This window comes from Triticum dicoccoides, chromosome 7A, assembly GCF_002162155.2.
Source record: "Triticum dicoccoides isolate Atlit2015 ecotype Zavitan chromosome 7A, WEW_v2.0, whole genome shotgun sequence".
NCBI lineage: Eukaryota > Viridiplantae > Streptophyta > Magnoliopsida > Poales > Poaceae > Triticum > Triticum dicoccoides.
In genome coordinates, this window is record NC_041392.1 from 10,252,374 (window position 1) to 10,266,135 (window position 13,762).

Sequence of the window (13,762 nt, forward strand, 5' to 3'; positions counted from 1 at the left end):
TCTCTCTCTAACACATACACACACATATTCATCTTATTGGGTACGGGACCATAATCCATCTATTTCACACACACACACACGATAGTGCATAACTATATGGATGTGTATTATATTTGCCATCACAACTGAGGGAATTAATTTCATGTAAATCGACCAGCCACAGCTCCAAGAATACGCGGAGGAGGTGGCCCGGGTCGGCATCGGCGGATGTCCGGCACGGGCCACGGGCCCGCTTCCATGCGCGTCTGTGCGCCGGCCACCCACGCCGGGTCCTTCAAGTGCCGCTTCCACCGCACCAATTCCTAGGGCCACGGCCACGACCACGGACAGGGAAGCCGCCCTTCTTTGCCCCCTTCACCGGCCGCGGCGAACGCGGTGCCGCGGCATCCGACCTCGCCGTCCTCGTCCTCCGGCACCGCCGCGATCCAGTGACGCAGCCCAATCATCGGCCTCGAGAATCAAGAACGCTCGACAACGCAGAGGGAAGGGAAGATCATTACATGTCATAAGAAAGGGAGTTTATTTACTGCTCCCTCGATGTATTGTTTCCTTTGTTTGGAGATTGATTACCATCCGTGAGTTAAGGTAAGGTTAATGTGATTGAGCGATTTTTCTGAAAATCAAATATTTGTTTTCTAATTAATGTGATTGAGTGATTTAAGGTAAGGTTAATTAATTTAGATTTGATCTTTAGAGATTGTTCGTGATTGATTCTACATTACTAAATAACTTGCGTCAGTATGGAAAGTTCTGATCTGTTTAGATTTCTTTCGTTGTGTGAGAGGGTGACGCGAAAATAAACCGATGAAGTGGGGGGGGACGAAAAAAAATCTATGAAAAAAATCAGCGAAGGTGGGAGGAGGTACCAAAAAAACCATGAAAGGTGGGACGAAAAAAACCTGAAAGCGAGACTACCAACTGCTCCATTAGGAGTAGAGATCCCTTCTTGAATACTCGGTTCAATAAATAAGTTATTCACACTTCACAGCCATCCATGTGCATATATAGTAAGTTAATAACACAAAACCCGAGTAAATTTATGCCACAAAAAGGTTCAGTATTATTATTTCAAATAACTGATGCAACAACAAATAATATTAATCGCGGACATCATATGATATTAGCAAGGCGTTGTTGAGGATGAGAAGCATGTACAACTCCTCGTTTTCTTTGATGAGCACCTCCGCACCAGGCATATCTGGAAGCTCTAACCAACACACGACGATAGGGTTGTAATTCATATCCACAAAGTCGGGCAGATGCAAGAACTGCTGCCCACTCTTGTCACCTTGGTAGTCCTTGATCAGGCCGTGGCACACGTTGAGGCGTCTCACCACATCTTCATACTCCACCTCACAATAACTGAGAACGTGCATTGCCACTGTTCCCTTCTTGGCATCTTGAAGCTTTTGCTTGACCTTACCACTAGCGGCAGTGATACAGCTCTTAAAGATGTCGACAGTGATGAGCACTAAGTCACGGAGGTCCTTAGCCTCGGCACTTCAATTGTCCGACTGAAGGGTGGACAAACAGAATTCTTGCGTGACAGATTCGTTGTAGGGGTTGTTGATCAAGGCCTTCTTGCATGCTTCCACCATGAGCTTGGTCGCTTTGGGCTTGCCAGTATCAGAGTGAAAGTGCAACTATCCCTAGGTGGTTTTGGTAATTCCTAACAACATATAGCTCATTGAGCTAATACTATTCCAAGATGAATTTTTTAGGTAAGCTCAATGGTTGGCATGGCATGGATTAGAAAATGGACCCTTCAAAATGCTAAGGACAAAAGATTGGCTCAAGCTCAAAGCACAAGACTCTACATTTTCTATTTTAGTGATCCAAGATCACATTGAGTCTATAGAAAAAGCCAATACTATTAAGAAGGGATGAGGTGTTGCTTAATGAGGTGCTTGCTCAAAATGCTTAGTGATATGCTCCAAAACCCTCCACTACTTTCTCATATCCACATATGTCCCAAACCTAAAAGTCCAACTCGGCCCCACCGATTCATTCTATCCGGAGCCACCGAGTTCAGTTGACATAGCCATTGCCAGAAACCCTAGTCTATTCGGTCTCACTGATAGGGATCTCGGTCTCACCGAGATGGGATTGGAACCTCTCTGTTTCCCTTCATAACTTTTCGGTCAAACCGAGATGAGCGGTCGGTCCCACCGAGCTTGCAATGCAAACACCCTGTTTCCTTTTCGTAACGTTTCGGTCCAACCGAGATGAGCGAATCGGTCCCACCGAGTTTGCCTGACCAACTCTCTGTTAGTCTATTACCAAAATCGGTCTCACCGAGTTTGTGTAACCGGTCTCACCGAGATTACGTTATGCCCTAACCCTAATGAAATCGGTCCCACCGAGTTGACGTGACGGTCCCACCAAAACACCTAACGGTCACATTATGAACCAAATCGGTCTAACCGAGTTCTTTGAATCGGTCCCACCGAGTTTGGTGATTTGTGTGTAACGGTTAGATTTTGTGTGGAGGCTATATATACCCCTCCACCCACTCTTCATTCATGGAGAGAGCCATCAGAACATGCCTACACTTCCAATACATATTTTCTGAGAAAGAATCACCTACACTTGTGTTGAGGTCAAGATATTCCATTCCAACCACATAAATCTTGATCTCTAGCATTCCCCAAGTTGCTTTCCACTCAAATCTTCTTTCTACCAAATCCAATTCTTTGAGAGAGAGTTGAGTGTTGGGCAGACTATCATTTGAAGCACAAGAGCAAGGAGTTCATCATCAACACACCATTTGTTACTTCTTGGAGAGTGGTGTCTCCTAGATTGGCTAGGTGTCACTTGGGAGCCTCCGACAAGATTGTGGAGTTGAACCAAGGAGTTTGTAAGGGCAATGAGATCGCCTACTTCGTGAAGATCTACCCTAGTGAGGCAAGTCCTTCGTGAGCGACGGCCATGGTGGGATAGACAAGGTTGCTTCTTCGTGGACCCTTCGTGGGTGGAGCCCTCCGTAGAGTCGCGCAACCGTTACCCTTCGTGGGTTGAAGTCTCCATCAACATGGATGTACGATAGCACCACCTATCGGAACCACGGATAAAAAATCTTCGTGTCAACATTGCGTTTGCTCCCTAAATCTCCTCCCTTTACCTTCATATGCAATTGTTTTACATTTCGCTGCTATACTCTTAGAATTTCATGTGTAGGTTGATTGCTTGACTTGTGCTAAGTTGCTAAAATCTACCAAGAACTAAAATTGGGAAAAGGCTAGATTTTTATTTGGTCAAGTAGTCTAATCACCCCCCCCCCTCTAGACATACTTTCGATCCTACACAGAGCCACTAGCATGAGCGGAAAAAAGGAAGAAGATGATGGTGGAGAGGACGATGGTAGTCCTTGGCATTGCTACCATTACTGCAGGGCTAGCTAGAAGCCTTGAAGTACTGAAGCGCTGAGAGGGAGGTGGAGAAAAATAGACAGAGAAGGATGTGTATTGCAGAGATGGATGGATGGATGGAGGTGATGTAGATGAGGCTGAGAATTCTTTATAATGCCTGCAATAGGGTATCATAAATGCAGTATGCAGCTTTGGTCCAGTATATGTGTACTATCGGTGTCCAGTAAGTGCTGAATGCTCATTTTGGATCTCTACATATTAATGTTATCGCTATGTTCCACAAATACACAGATGCTCACTATAGATCTTGTTGTAGTAACACATATCTTACTTATATGAATCCATTAATGCAATGTAGCTTCATCGAGGATATCCCAAATGATTAGTGTGCACTGAATGCCCATACATATGTTGATGCTCATTTTGGTGCGTCTTATTTGCATTGGTGTTTTCTAAACATCATTTTGTATAACTGATTTGTTACTTCTACCTCGCTTTGGGACGCTTATACGTGCAAAACCTGTTATCTACCTACTTGTTTCTCTTTCAGGGTGACAACATTGCTGCTAGGAAGAATTGCCACAATGATAGTGAGACGAACCCATTGTTTGTCCGTCTAACACATATTCCAGAGGAGAATGCAACACATATTGAGGATAGGGATACAACTAAGAAGTCACATCTTGATGTAGTGTCAAACTTACTTAGTGTCACAAGATCGATGAAGTCGCCGCCTGAATCTGTTCGACTTTTTCAGTATGAAATTCAAGCAGAAATACATGCTTCCGTTCGAATACGACTGGAACTCCAATCTCTATGCAAGATTAACTGTAAGTACATGGCGTTTATTGATGCTATGCGGCTTAAGTTGGTGGATATGAGCGCCAAAGAAGCGCAGACTCATCAGGTTGCTAAGCTGCTTGCGCTGCAGCTCCTGGGTCGGGCTGATTTTTCTTGAACTGTGTTGAAGTCCTGTCGGTTCTGGCTATTATTTTGTCCGCCTATTAACTTCCACTGGTGGCGACCTGCCCAGTTTATGTACTCTGCTGTCTGGTTGTCCATTATTATCACTAGCGGCGAACTTTGATGCCGAGGGGATGTACTATGCTGTAATTTCTTTTTTGTATAGTCTAGGTTTATTCTTGGTCGGTATGCTGTAATTTAGGCCGGAAGGTTCAGTGGATCTCAGTGTTGTCGGTCTTCAGGCCGGCCCCTTACTCATATGGGCCAAAACATGGACCTATAATCATCTTGGACCAGTAGCAGGTCTAAACCTATAGTTGTTTCCCGCCTTTAACAGGCCGAGTAAAGTTCTGGCCAGCTGGGCCAGAGAATACCAAGGGATTTTAACAGGCTAAAACCTAGATTGGGCTAGCGTTGAGCTGAAAAATTCACGGTCCAATACAGGCCGAAACTGCCTAAGGCCCATGTTTGGCCCAAATAGGACGAGCAGTTAACAAGCTAAAATATATCTCGGGCCTGTTTGGCCCAATAAAATTATGGGCTTTAAGCAGGCCGGTATCTACACGGGCCATAGGCCTAAAAGTGTCACAGGCCATTAACAGATGGGCTGTAAGCAGGCTGGATTCAACGCGGGCTATAATTAGGCCCAACTATTACACGGGCCATTAACAGGCCGATAGGCTAGTTGGGCTGAAATTTATCCACGAAGACTACGGGCCGTTAAGAGGCCTAAAGTTACTTCGGGCAAGAAATAGCCCAGTTTCTGCATGGGCCGTTAAATGGCCTAAAGTTAAACCGGGACGACAACGTCCGAGAAGCACCATGGGCCGCTAACAGGCCGAAACTATTATGGGGCCGAACTGGTAAACGTGCATTTAACAGGCTAAAATACAAACCTATCTTAGAACGAGCCGAAAATAACAGTGGCCTGTTAAGGGGACTGGTCCGATATAAGCCGTCATTTGGCCCAAAACACGACAGGCTGTGAACGGGCCTGATCTGGTATGAGCCTCAATTTGGCCCAAAATATCGCAGGGTGTTAACGGGCCAGCCCACTAGTGTCTGAAAAAACATGGTGGTCCTTTAGCTAGGCCGGCCTTTTCACCGGAGTGAGCCTCTGTTGGGCCGTGCCACGTGTCGATGTATCATAGGCGCCTCCTGTCCAATGAGTGGATGACATCTGTCCCAACGGTGAGCAAACACGTGTTTCCTCCGGGCAATGAGAATTTTACACGTGAAAAATCCCCATTAGTCCAGGGTGTTAACGGGTTATCGGATCCAAAACCGGACTCAATAGCTTAACGACGACCCGTTACGGTCGATGCCACGTGTCGGTCACCCTTGACGAAAGCAATTCTATGACGTGCAATTTATCGTCATGGAAGTGGACACTTCCGTGATGATAATTTTGTTAATGTCATGGAACACCTGTACGACAACACAGGTATGACTATCTTGATTCTGTCATAAAATTGTGATGGATGTACATGCATGACAGAAAACGTGACCTACTGTGACAAACACGTATCATCACGGAAGTGTATTTTCTTATAGTGATGCTATCATTAATTACTAAATGTACTTTGTTATTTTCATCGCACCACAAATATTTGTTGGGCATCACCAAGGACGAAACAACAAATGTGTAATGAGATACCTCCAACTAGGTAGATATTTTTGTTGTCTAATAAGTTAAAAACATCTTGAGTACACTTCAAAAATCAATCCATCTTTTTTTTGCGCAACACCACTTATCATGTTATTTGTCATGTGACATCCTGAAATATTTGAAGGGATTTACTGATATCTTGAGAGTGTGTATGAGAGGTGACTTTTTCTCCCTCTTGAAACGCATGGGCATGTTTGCTAGTTACTCTTAAAGAACACAAAACATGCCCTTGTTCGAAAAGAAAAGAACCACAAAGCCTTCCCTACCGTATTGGTTGTTCATCCCCAGGCTCTTCAGAATGTGTAATGAGATACCTCCAACTAGGTAGATATTTTTGTTGTCTAATAAGTTAAAAACATTTTGAGTACACTTCAAAAATCAACCCATCTTTATTTTTTTGCGCAACACCACTTATCATGTTATTTGTCATGTGACATCGTAAAATATTTGAAGGGATTTACTGATGTCTCGAGAGTGTGTATGAGGGTGACTTTTTCTCCCCCGTTGAAACACATGGGCATGTTTGCTAGTTACTCTTAAAGAACACAAAGCCTGCCCTTGTTCAAAAAAAAGAACCACAAAGCCTGCCCTACCATATTGGCCGTTCATCCTCAGGCTCTTCACCCTTAGCTGCCGCTTGGTCACACGTCGTGAGTTCGACGTTTTTACTTTTTGCATCCAGACTCGAACCCGAGACTTGCTGCCGCGGAAACCTTGGCTTTGCCACCTAGGCCATGACCTGTCATGATGTTCATTAAGAGATGCCACATATTTAACTATCAGTTGAGCGTTTGAATTCAATAGTTTGAAAATATTTGAGATTTTTTGCACGGTATGAGTGTTTCTCGGGGGTGGGGGGTATACTCGATATCGAAACAACATTATTATTATTATTTCAAACGAAAGTAATGTTGGTTTTACATGAACATTGTTTCTGGCAGAAAATAGATTATTAACTATCAAAGTCATATGGCCCTAGCAAGACATTGTTGAGGTCACCCAGCTTGATCAGCTCCTTGTTTTCGTTGATAAGTGGCTGGCTATCCATGTGAAGATCATGCCAGCAGTCGCTGACATGGTCAGTCGCCTTCTCCACACACTCGGGCAGTTCAAAGGACCACAGGCAGTCTGCGTCGCCCCTGGGGACATGGAAGTCCCTGAGCATGGCGTCGCAGAGATCGAGGGTGCCGATAGTGACATCGTAGTCCACCTGGCAATACCTGAGGCCGAGCGCCTCCTCCGTACCTTTCTTGTCTTTCTGGAGTGCTTCCTTCACCTTGCCGCCGGCAGCTGCCACACGAATCTTGAGGATGTCGACGGCGACAAGGGACAGGTCACGGAGGTCCTTGGCATGGGAGCTCCTTTTGTCCTATTCGGCGCCTTATGCGCCCGCACAGCTCGCTGGCGCACACGGCCGCACCTTGTTGGGCCGGCCCATGAAGGAGGATCGCAGTGAGGTCGAAAATTGCAAAAAAGTGTGTTTCCTGGATTTCAACGAACTCAGGTCGCTTACTTCTTCTCTGAGTTTAGCTAACCACTAGAGCCATAGGACATACGTGACATAAAACAGCGACAACAGTATAAGAACAGCATGGCCACGTTATTTATTTGCATAATACCATCTCTTATATCACTTTGATTTTTGAATTGTTCTGAAAAATATCCTGAATTTGAAAACACTCGTCATTTTTGAAGAACAGTTCACAAACTAAAAAACGTTCATCGATTTTGAAAAAAGTTCGTGAAAAAATGAAAAAATTTCATCGATTTTGAAAAAAGACCATCGAATTTGAAAAAAGATCATCAAATTGGGAAAAATTTCAACGAATTTGAAAAATAGTTCATCAGATTTTAAAAAAGATCATCAAAGTTGAATAAGAGTTCATCAAATTAAAAGAAAGTTCATCAAATTTGAAAACATTTCATAGAAGTTGAACTTTTTTTCTATATCTCACAAAATGGATGAACTTTTGCTTCCGATTCGGTGAACTTTTTTCAAATTCTATTAAATGTTTTCAAATTTGATGAACTTTTTTAATTTGATGAACTCTTATTCAACTTTGATGAACTTTTTTAAAATCTGATGAACTTTTTTTCAAATTCGTTGAAGTTTTTCCCAATTTGATGAACTTTTCTCAAATTCAATGGTCTTTTTTCAAAATCTATGATTTTTTTTCATTTTTCACGAACTTTTTTCAAAATTGATGAACGTTTTTGAGTTTGTGAACTTTTCTTCAAAAACGACGAGTGTTTTCAAATTCAGGATATTTTCAGAATAATTCAAAAATCGAAGTGATATAACAGATGGTATTATGCAAATAAATAACGTAGCCATGCTATTCTTATACTGTTGTCGCTGTTTTATGTCACGTATGTCCTATGGCTCTAGTGGTTAGCTAAACTCAGAGAAGAAGTAAGCGACCTGAGTTCGACGAAATCCAGGAAACGCACTTTTTTGCTATTTTCGACCTCGCTGCGATCCTCCTTCATGGGCCGGCCCAACAAGGTGCGGCCGTGTGCGCCAGCGAGCTGTTCAGGCGCATAAGGCGCTGAAGAGGAGCTCTCGCTAAAAGCGCCGTATAGGAAGAGAGCTCCTATTTGCCGCGCGCGGGCGGCAAATGGTCGAGCCTTCGCTGAAGGAAGAGCGCATGGGCCGGCCCATTAGGAGGAAACGAGCTCACAAGTAAAAAAAGAAACAAAATTCATGTGCCCGCAAGAGAGTTAGAACTCAGGACCTCCTTATCTAGAGCTAGCGTTGCTAACCGATGGAACCAGTGAACTCTTATAATAATTCGAGGCGCGAAAGTTTAAGTACCATACACTGTTGAATCTTTTTTTTAAAGTACACATAACATATTATAACATCCGTTGAACATTTTGCGGTACCAGTTGAACATTTTATTAAAGTAAGTTGAGTATTTGAAATAATATACGATGAACATTTTTAAAAGAAAATATGAATATACACGCTTAACAATTTTCGGACACGTACTGAACATTTGTGAAAATACGTCGAACAATTTAGGAATACACATTGAACATTGTGTAATATACACTGAACAAAATTAAGAAACATAGTGAACATTTGTATACTCGTTGAAAAACCAAAAAAAAAGAAAAAATTGCAAAATATATTTACTGAACATTTTTATATCCATTGAACATTTTAAATAATGCTTGATGAACATTTTTGAAACAATATGAATATGTGTGTGTTGAACAATTTTTTAATACACATTCAACATTTAGTAAAAAAACATTGAACAGTTTTATAATACATTGATGAACATTTTCGTAATACACGATGAACATGTTTATACACAAAGGTGAACAATTTTCATAATATACAATGAACATTTTTCTTAATACAATGAAATTTCTTGTAATACACGGTGAACATTTTATATAATACGCAAATAAAAAGAAGAAAACAGAAAAAACCAGACAGAAAAATAAAAAATAATGAAACAGAAAAGGAACCAAAACAGAAAAATAAAAAAAAACGAAACAAAACAACAGAAAGCCGGATAAAACAGTGAAAAACTGGAGGCAAAAAACCGCAGAAGAAATTAAAAAAAACTGCAGAAGCAGCGAAGGAAACGACAGCGAACAGCGAAGGAAAACAGCACAGGAAATCGTACGTGGGCCGGCCCAAGTGGGGACTCGCTTCAGCGAAGGTGCAGCTCCTGGACACTCACGAGCGTCATATAGGATCCACCGTATAGGAATTCCCTGAAATGTCGCAGGTTAGCACAGGCGATCGGTCAGATTGGGCCGGCCTGTTTAAGCGGTTTCAGCGTTTCCGGTTTTGGGAACCTTCTAGAAGGTACCTGAACCGGATTTTTTCTGTTCTGTTAATATTTTCCTGTTTTTTTTCTTTTCTCTCTGTGTTTCCTTTCCTTTACTTATTTTTTTGTTTCTTTCTATCCTTTTTCTTTTCTTTTCATTTTCATTTTTCTTTCTTATATTTCTTTTTCTTTTCCAAAAAATGTTCATATTTTACAAATATTTCATTTTTACGCAAAATTTTCTGGTTTTCAAATTATGTTCATAAATTCCAAAATTTGTTCACTTTGTTGCAAAAAATGTTCGGTAATTCAAAAAATGTTCACCTTTTAACGTTTCGTTCACAAAACAAAATTTCTTTGGTTTCAAAAAAATTCCCATTTTTAAAAAATTTCTTGGAAATTTTAAAACATGTTCACATGTTAAAAGTTTGTTCATAAATGAAAAAATGTTTGGGAATTTCAAAAACAAATCCTGTTATGAAATTTTGTTCACAAATATAAAAAAATTCTAGAACACCAAAATTTATTCCCGTTTTAGCAAATTTGTTCAAAAATTCAAAACATATTTTCATTTTCAAAATTTGTTCACATATTTAAAAATATTCCTGTTTCTAATTTTGTTCATAAATTCAAAAAATGTTCACATGTTTAATTTTTGTGCAGAAATTCTAAAATATTTCGGAATTTCAAAATATGCTCCTGTTTTCCAAATTGTTTACATATTCTAAAAATGCAACAGTTTTCAAATTTTGTTCACAACTTTTAAAAATGTTCATCTTTTTGGAAGTTGTTCGCAAATAATGTTCATAGTTTATAAAATATTCTTGTATTCAATTTTTTGTTCTTATTTTTTTAGTTCCCATATAATGTTCGCGTTTCAAAAAGATTTTCCTTTTAAGAAATTACGCTTGAAATTTTAAAACAAGTTTTAATCAGCCTTGGATTATAGTTCATATATACTGGGCTGCCTTCGTATGTACTAATCCTGTGTTACTACAATGGCTATGGACTAGCTTCCCTAGTGTGAGGACAACAGTTTGATCTCTCACCCACCGCGCATACCACAAGGAGTACATGCTCCTAGTAGTGCTAACCCTATAAATGGGTTATGATGGTGGTTCTATTATACTAACACCCTTAAGACCTTATTCTACTAACAAAACCACCTTATTCTACTTGCGTCCCGAACTAGCGAAGACGAAAACAGAATAAAAACCCGACCCTCCTGCCACGACCACCCACTTCCCCTGCGAGCCACCATTCTCCCACGAGCTCCACAAACCTACACCCCTACCATCGCGGCACCCCACACCACCACCACCTACCCCAACCCGCTGCCCACAACCACCTGCCCAGCAGCCGGCAACCATGGGACAACCCCCGACCACCACGGCGCCCCACGCACCCACCGCCAGCCCCCTTCCACAACACAAAATGTGCCTCTCCTTCCCCGCAATCCTCTTCCACAACCCTTCACGATCTCCCTCCCCAGAGCACCACCCCTGGCGACCCTGACTTCCCCCAGCTATTTCCGGTCGCCACCACAAATGGTCACCGTTGTAAGGTGTTGGCCTCCTTGCACGCACCAGATCGAGCCCCCGCATCACCCCCTCCCTACTACGCCTCCGTGCCCGGCCTCCCCACCGGTGAGCATAGCCTCTCCAACAACTGCGGTGCATGCTTTGCCTGCACCTTCCTTCTCGCCCTCAAGATCATTCTGCTTGCCTTGACCACTCCACCCGATGGTCGTCGACAAGTCCTGCGAAGTGTTGAACCATGCACTCCGCATCGAGTCGTACTGCAAAACCGCGTCTGTTTACTTTTCTAGTTCAAAATTTTAATTTGCTGCAACACGGTTTGACATAGAGTGCAGTTCGACTTTGGGTTTCGACAGAGTGCAGTTCTTCACCGGCGGCATTCCTATGTGCTGTGTAAAATATAGAGCAGTTCGTGTGTGTAATTGTTCTTTTTGCATTTTTGGCCGTGTGGTACTTGTATGTAACTTATGTTGGTATATGTTTACTCATCTTTGAAAATTAAACAGTATGCTCTTTATTCATTTCAGTTCATGACACGGTTCACTCCATTTTGTTTCGCTGTGCACTCGATCGATGCAATGCATTATGCTCGACCCGACAGTCCTGATGCGTTTATAAAAAATGGTTTGAAAAGACAAAAATATACAAAATGGATAATGCAAACCACTAGCATTGACCATGTAATCGAGACACGTTTACAGAAAAAGATAGAAAAACTATTGCAGTTCACCTCGGGTAGAAAAATGCAAAAAAGTTCATAGAATATAGTAAACTTCGTCCCACGTAAAATTTGAAAAATAAAACAAAAAAGGAACTAAAAAATATGTAGAAAAGATATTTAAAAACAAAAAAGTGAAATACAAAATGATATAGCAAAAAATGTTACAGTTCACTCGCTCTCGTTCATGAAGTCCAGATAAGTTAATAAAGAATGTTATTAAAAAGAAAAAGTAACGCAGTTCACAAAGCCTCAACCATTCAATCGAGACAAGTTTACATAAGAAGATATAGGAAAGAAAAAAGAACTCATGCAGTTCGGTTTCAATTTGTGTTGCGGTTCACTTTTGCCGGATGTGAACTGTACGCCCCATGCAATACCTTGTATTTCAAAAATCAATCAACTGCATAGCAGATGCAATGCAATTTGAAGTCAGATGCAGTACACATGGTGTACGACCGAAAATATACAAAAATGCAATTCGAGATCGTCGTTTTTCTAATATTACTTTTAAACTGTAGCAACCTAGGAAGAGTATATCTATAAGAAAAAGTTACATGAAAATTTTGCCTCTAGTCGATATCTTTCCAACGGTGTATCATTTGCATCATTCTAATAGGCGGTTCATTTTTTTGCGAAACAATGCTTGCTGGTAATCAATGTGCAGTGCACCGTGTTTGAAATTCATTTATTACCTTAAGGAATGTCAAAAAGGGGACTACATCGAAAATTTTCACCTATTCCATAGCTTTCCAACGGCACCAGACTCGTTTCGACAAACAGTTGAAAAAATTATAGTGAAAACAGTATAGAAAAATACCGCATGCAGTTCCTTCTGTCGACATTGCAGTGTTGTTTCCCGTCTGATGCCGCTCACTTCGCCAATTTTGGGTCCACGAATAAACAGAGTGTCCGTGTTTCCGTCAATTCGAAACTGCTCTAAAACTGTAAGGAACTAGAGAGAGTGTTCTATAAGAAAAAGTTGTGCCTCGATGATATTTTCCCAGTAGCGTATTATTTGCATCATTTCGACGAGCGGTTTGTAAAAAAATGCTCACAACCACTCATTTAACTACCGTGGTAGAAGAACAATGCAGAATATGTTGGGTATATGACGACACGCGATGGTGCAGGTGACCCAATGCCAGGGTGAAATAAATGGAACTAGAGATGTCGGACGGTGGCTAAGCTGCCATGACCATCGAGGAGTTTTGTAGGAGAATGCCTCTCGGGATGGTGTGCGCGCGTGCGGCCATGTCGGGTTGAAGCCCCCGCGCCTGCTGGACACGGGGGCGTCGGTGACGGAACCGTAGTCCAAGATTTCCACAGAGTCATCAGGGATGGCACCAGGAACGTTTGATGGAGGTTGACATGATGGATATTTACAGCGGGAGAGAGAGAAAACTAAGGGGGCAGTGCTCGGCGACGACATGGAGGGTTTGTAATGGAGGTGGGAAGCGGAGGATGGACATAACAACCCTTGTAAGCGACAACCCTGACCGGCAAGAAACACGAAGGGTAAGATTAAATTAGTAAACTCAAACGGGTCAAAGAAAGTAGTCGAACGATGGTAAATATTGGTCCATTTTCACCTAGGAACACAATATCAGATACGGGTCATTTTCAGACTGGTGTATGATAAGTATCATGTGGATCCCCAAAATGATTATCATGAACGCAACCGAAGGGCCTGGTCGGTGATAATGCTCAACACTGAC

General features: G+C 41.9%; 1 protein-coding gene across 1 annotated transcript; it reads right to left on the reverse strand.

The window, feature by feature from the left end:
- Nucleotides 1-6,952: 6,952 nt before the first annotated feature.
- On the reverse strand, nt 6,953-11,577 carry LOC119332839. Its single transcript, XM_037605966.1, has 2 exons — nt 11,410-11,577; nt 6,953-7,369 (listed from the first exon to the last, which is right to left on the reverse strand). The coding sequence occupies exons 1-2, from the start codon at nt 11,575-11,577 to the stop codon at nt 6,953-6,955; spliced, it is 585 nt and encodes a 194-aa protein (XP_037461863.1).
- Between the last annotated feature and the right edge of the window lie 2,185 nt (nt 11,578-13,762).

Bases quoted from the DNA above. Each gene is read 5' to 3' on its own strand.
- LOC119332839 (XM_037605966.1), bottom strand. From the start codon at position 11,577: ATGCGGAGTGCATGGTTCAACACTTCGCAGGACTTGTCGACGACCATC. The intron at 7,370-11,409 runs GTAGTAGGGAGG...GGCGCCGAATAG, and splicing joins GGGAGGCCGGGCACGGAGGC to GACAAAAGGAGCTCCCATGC.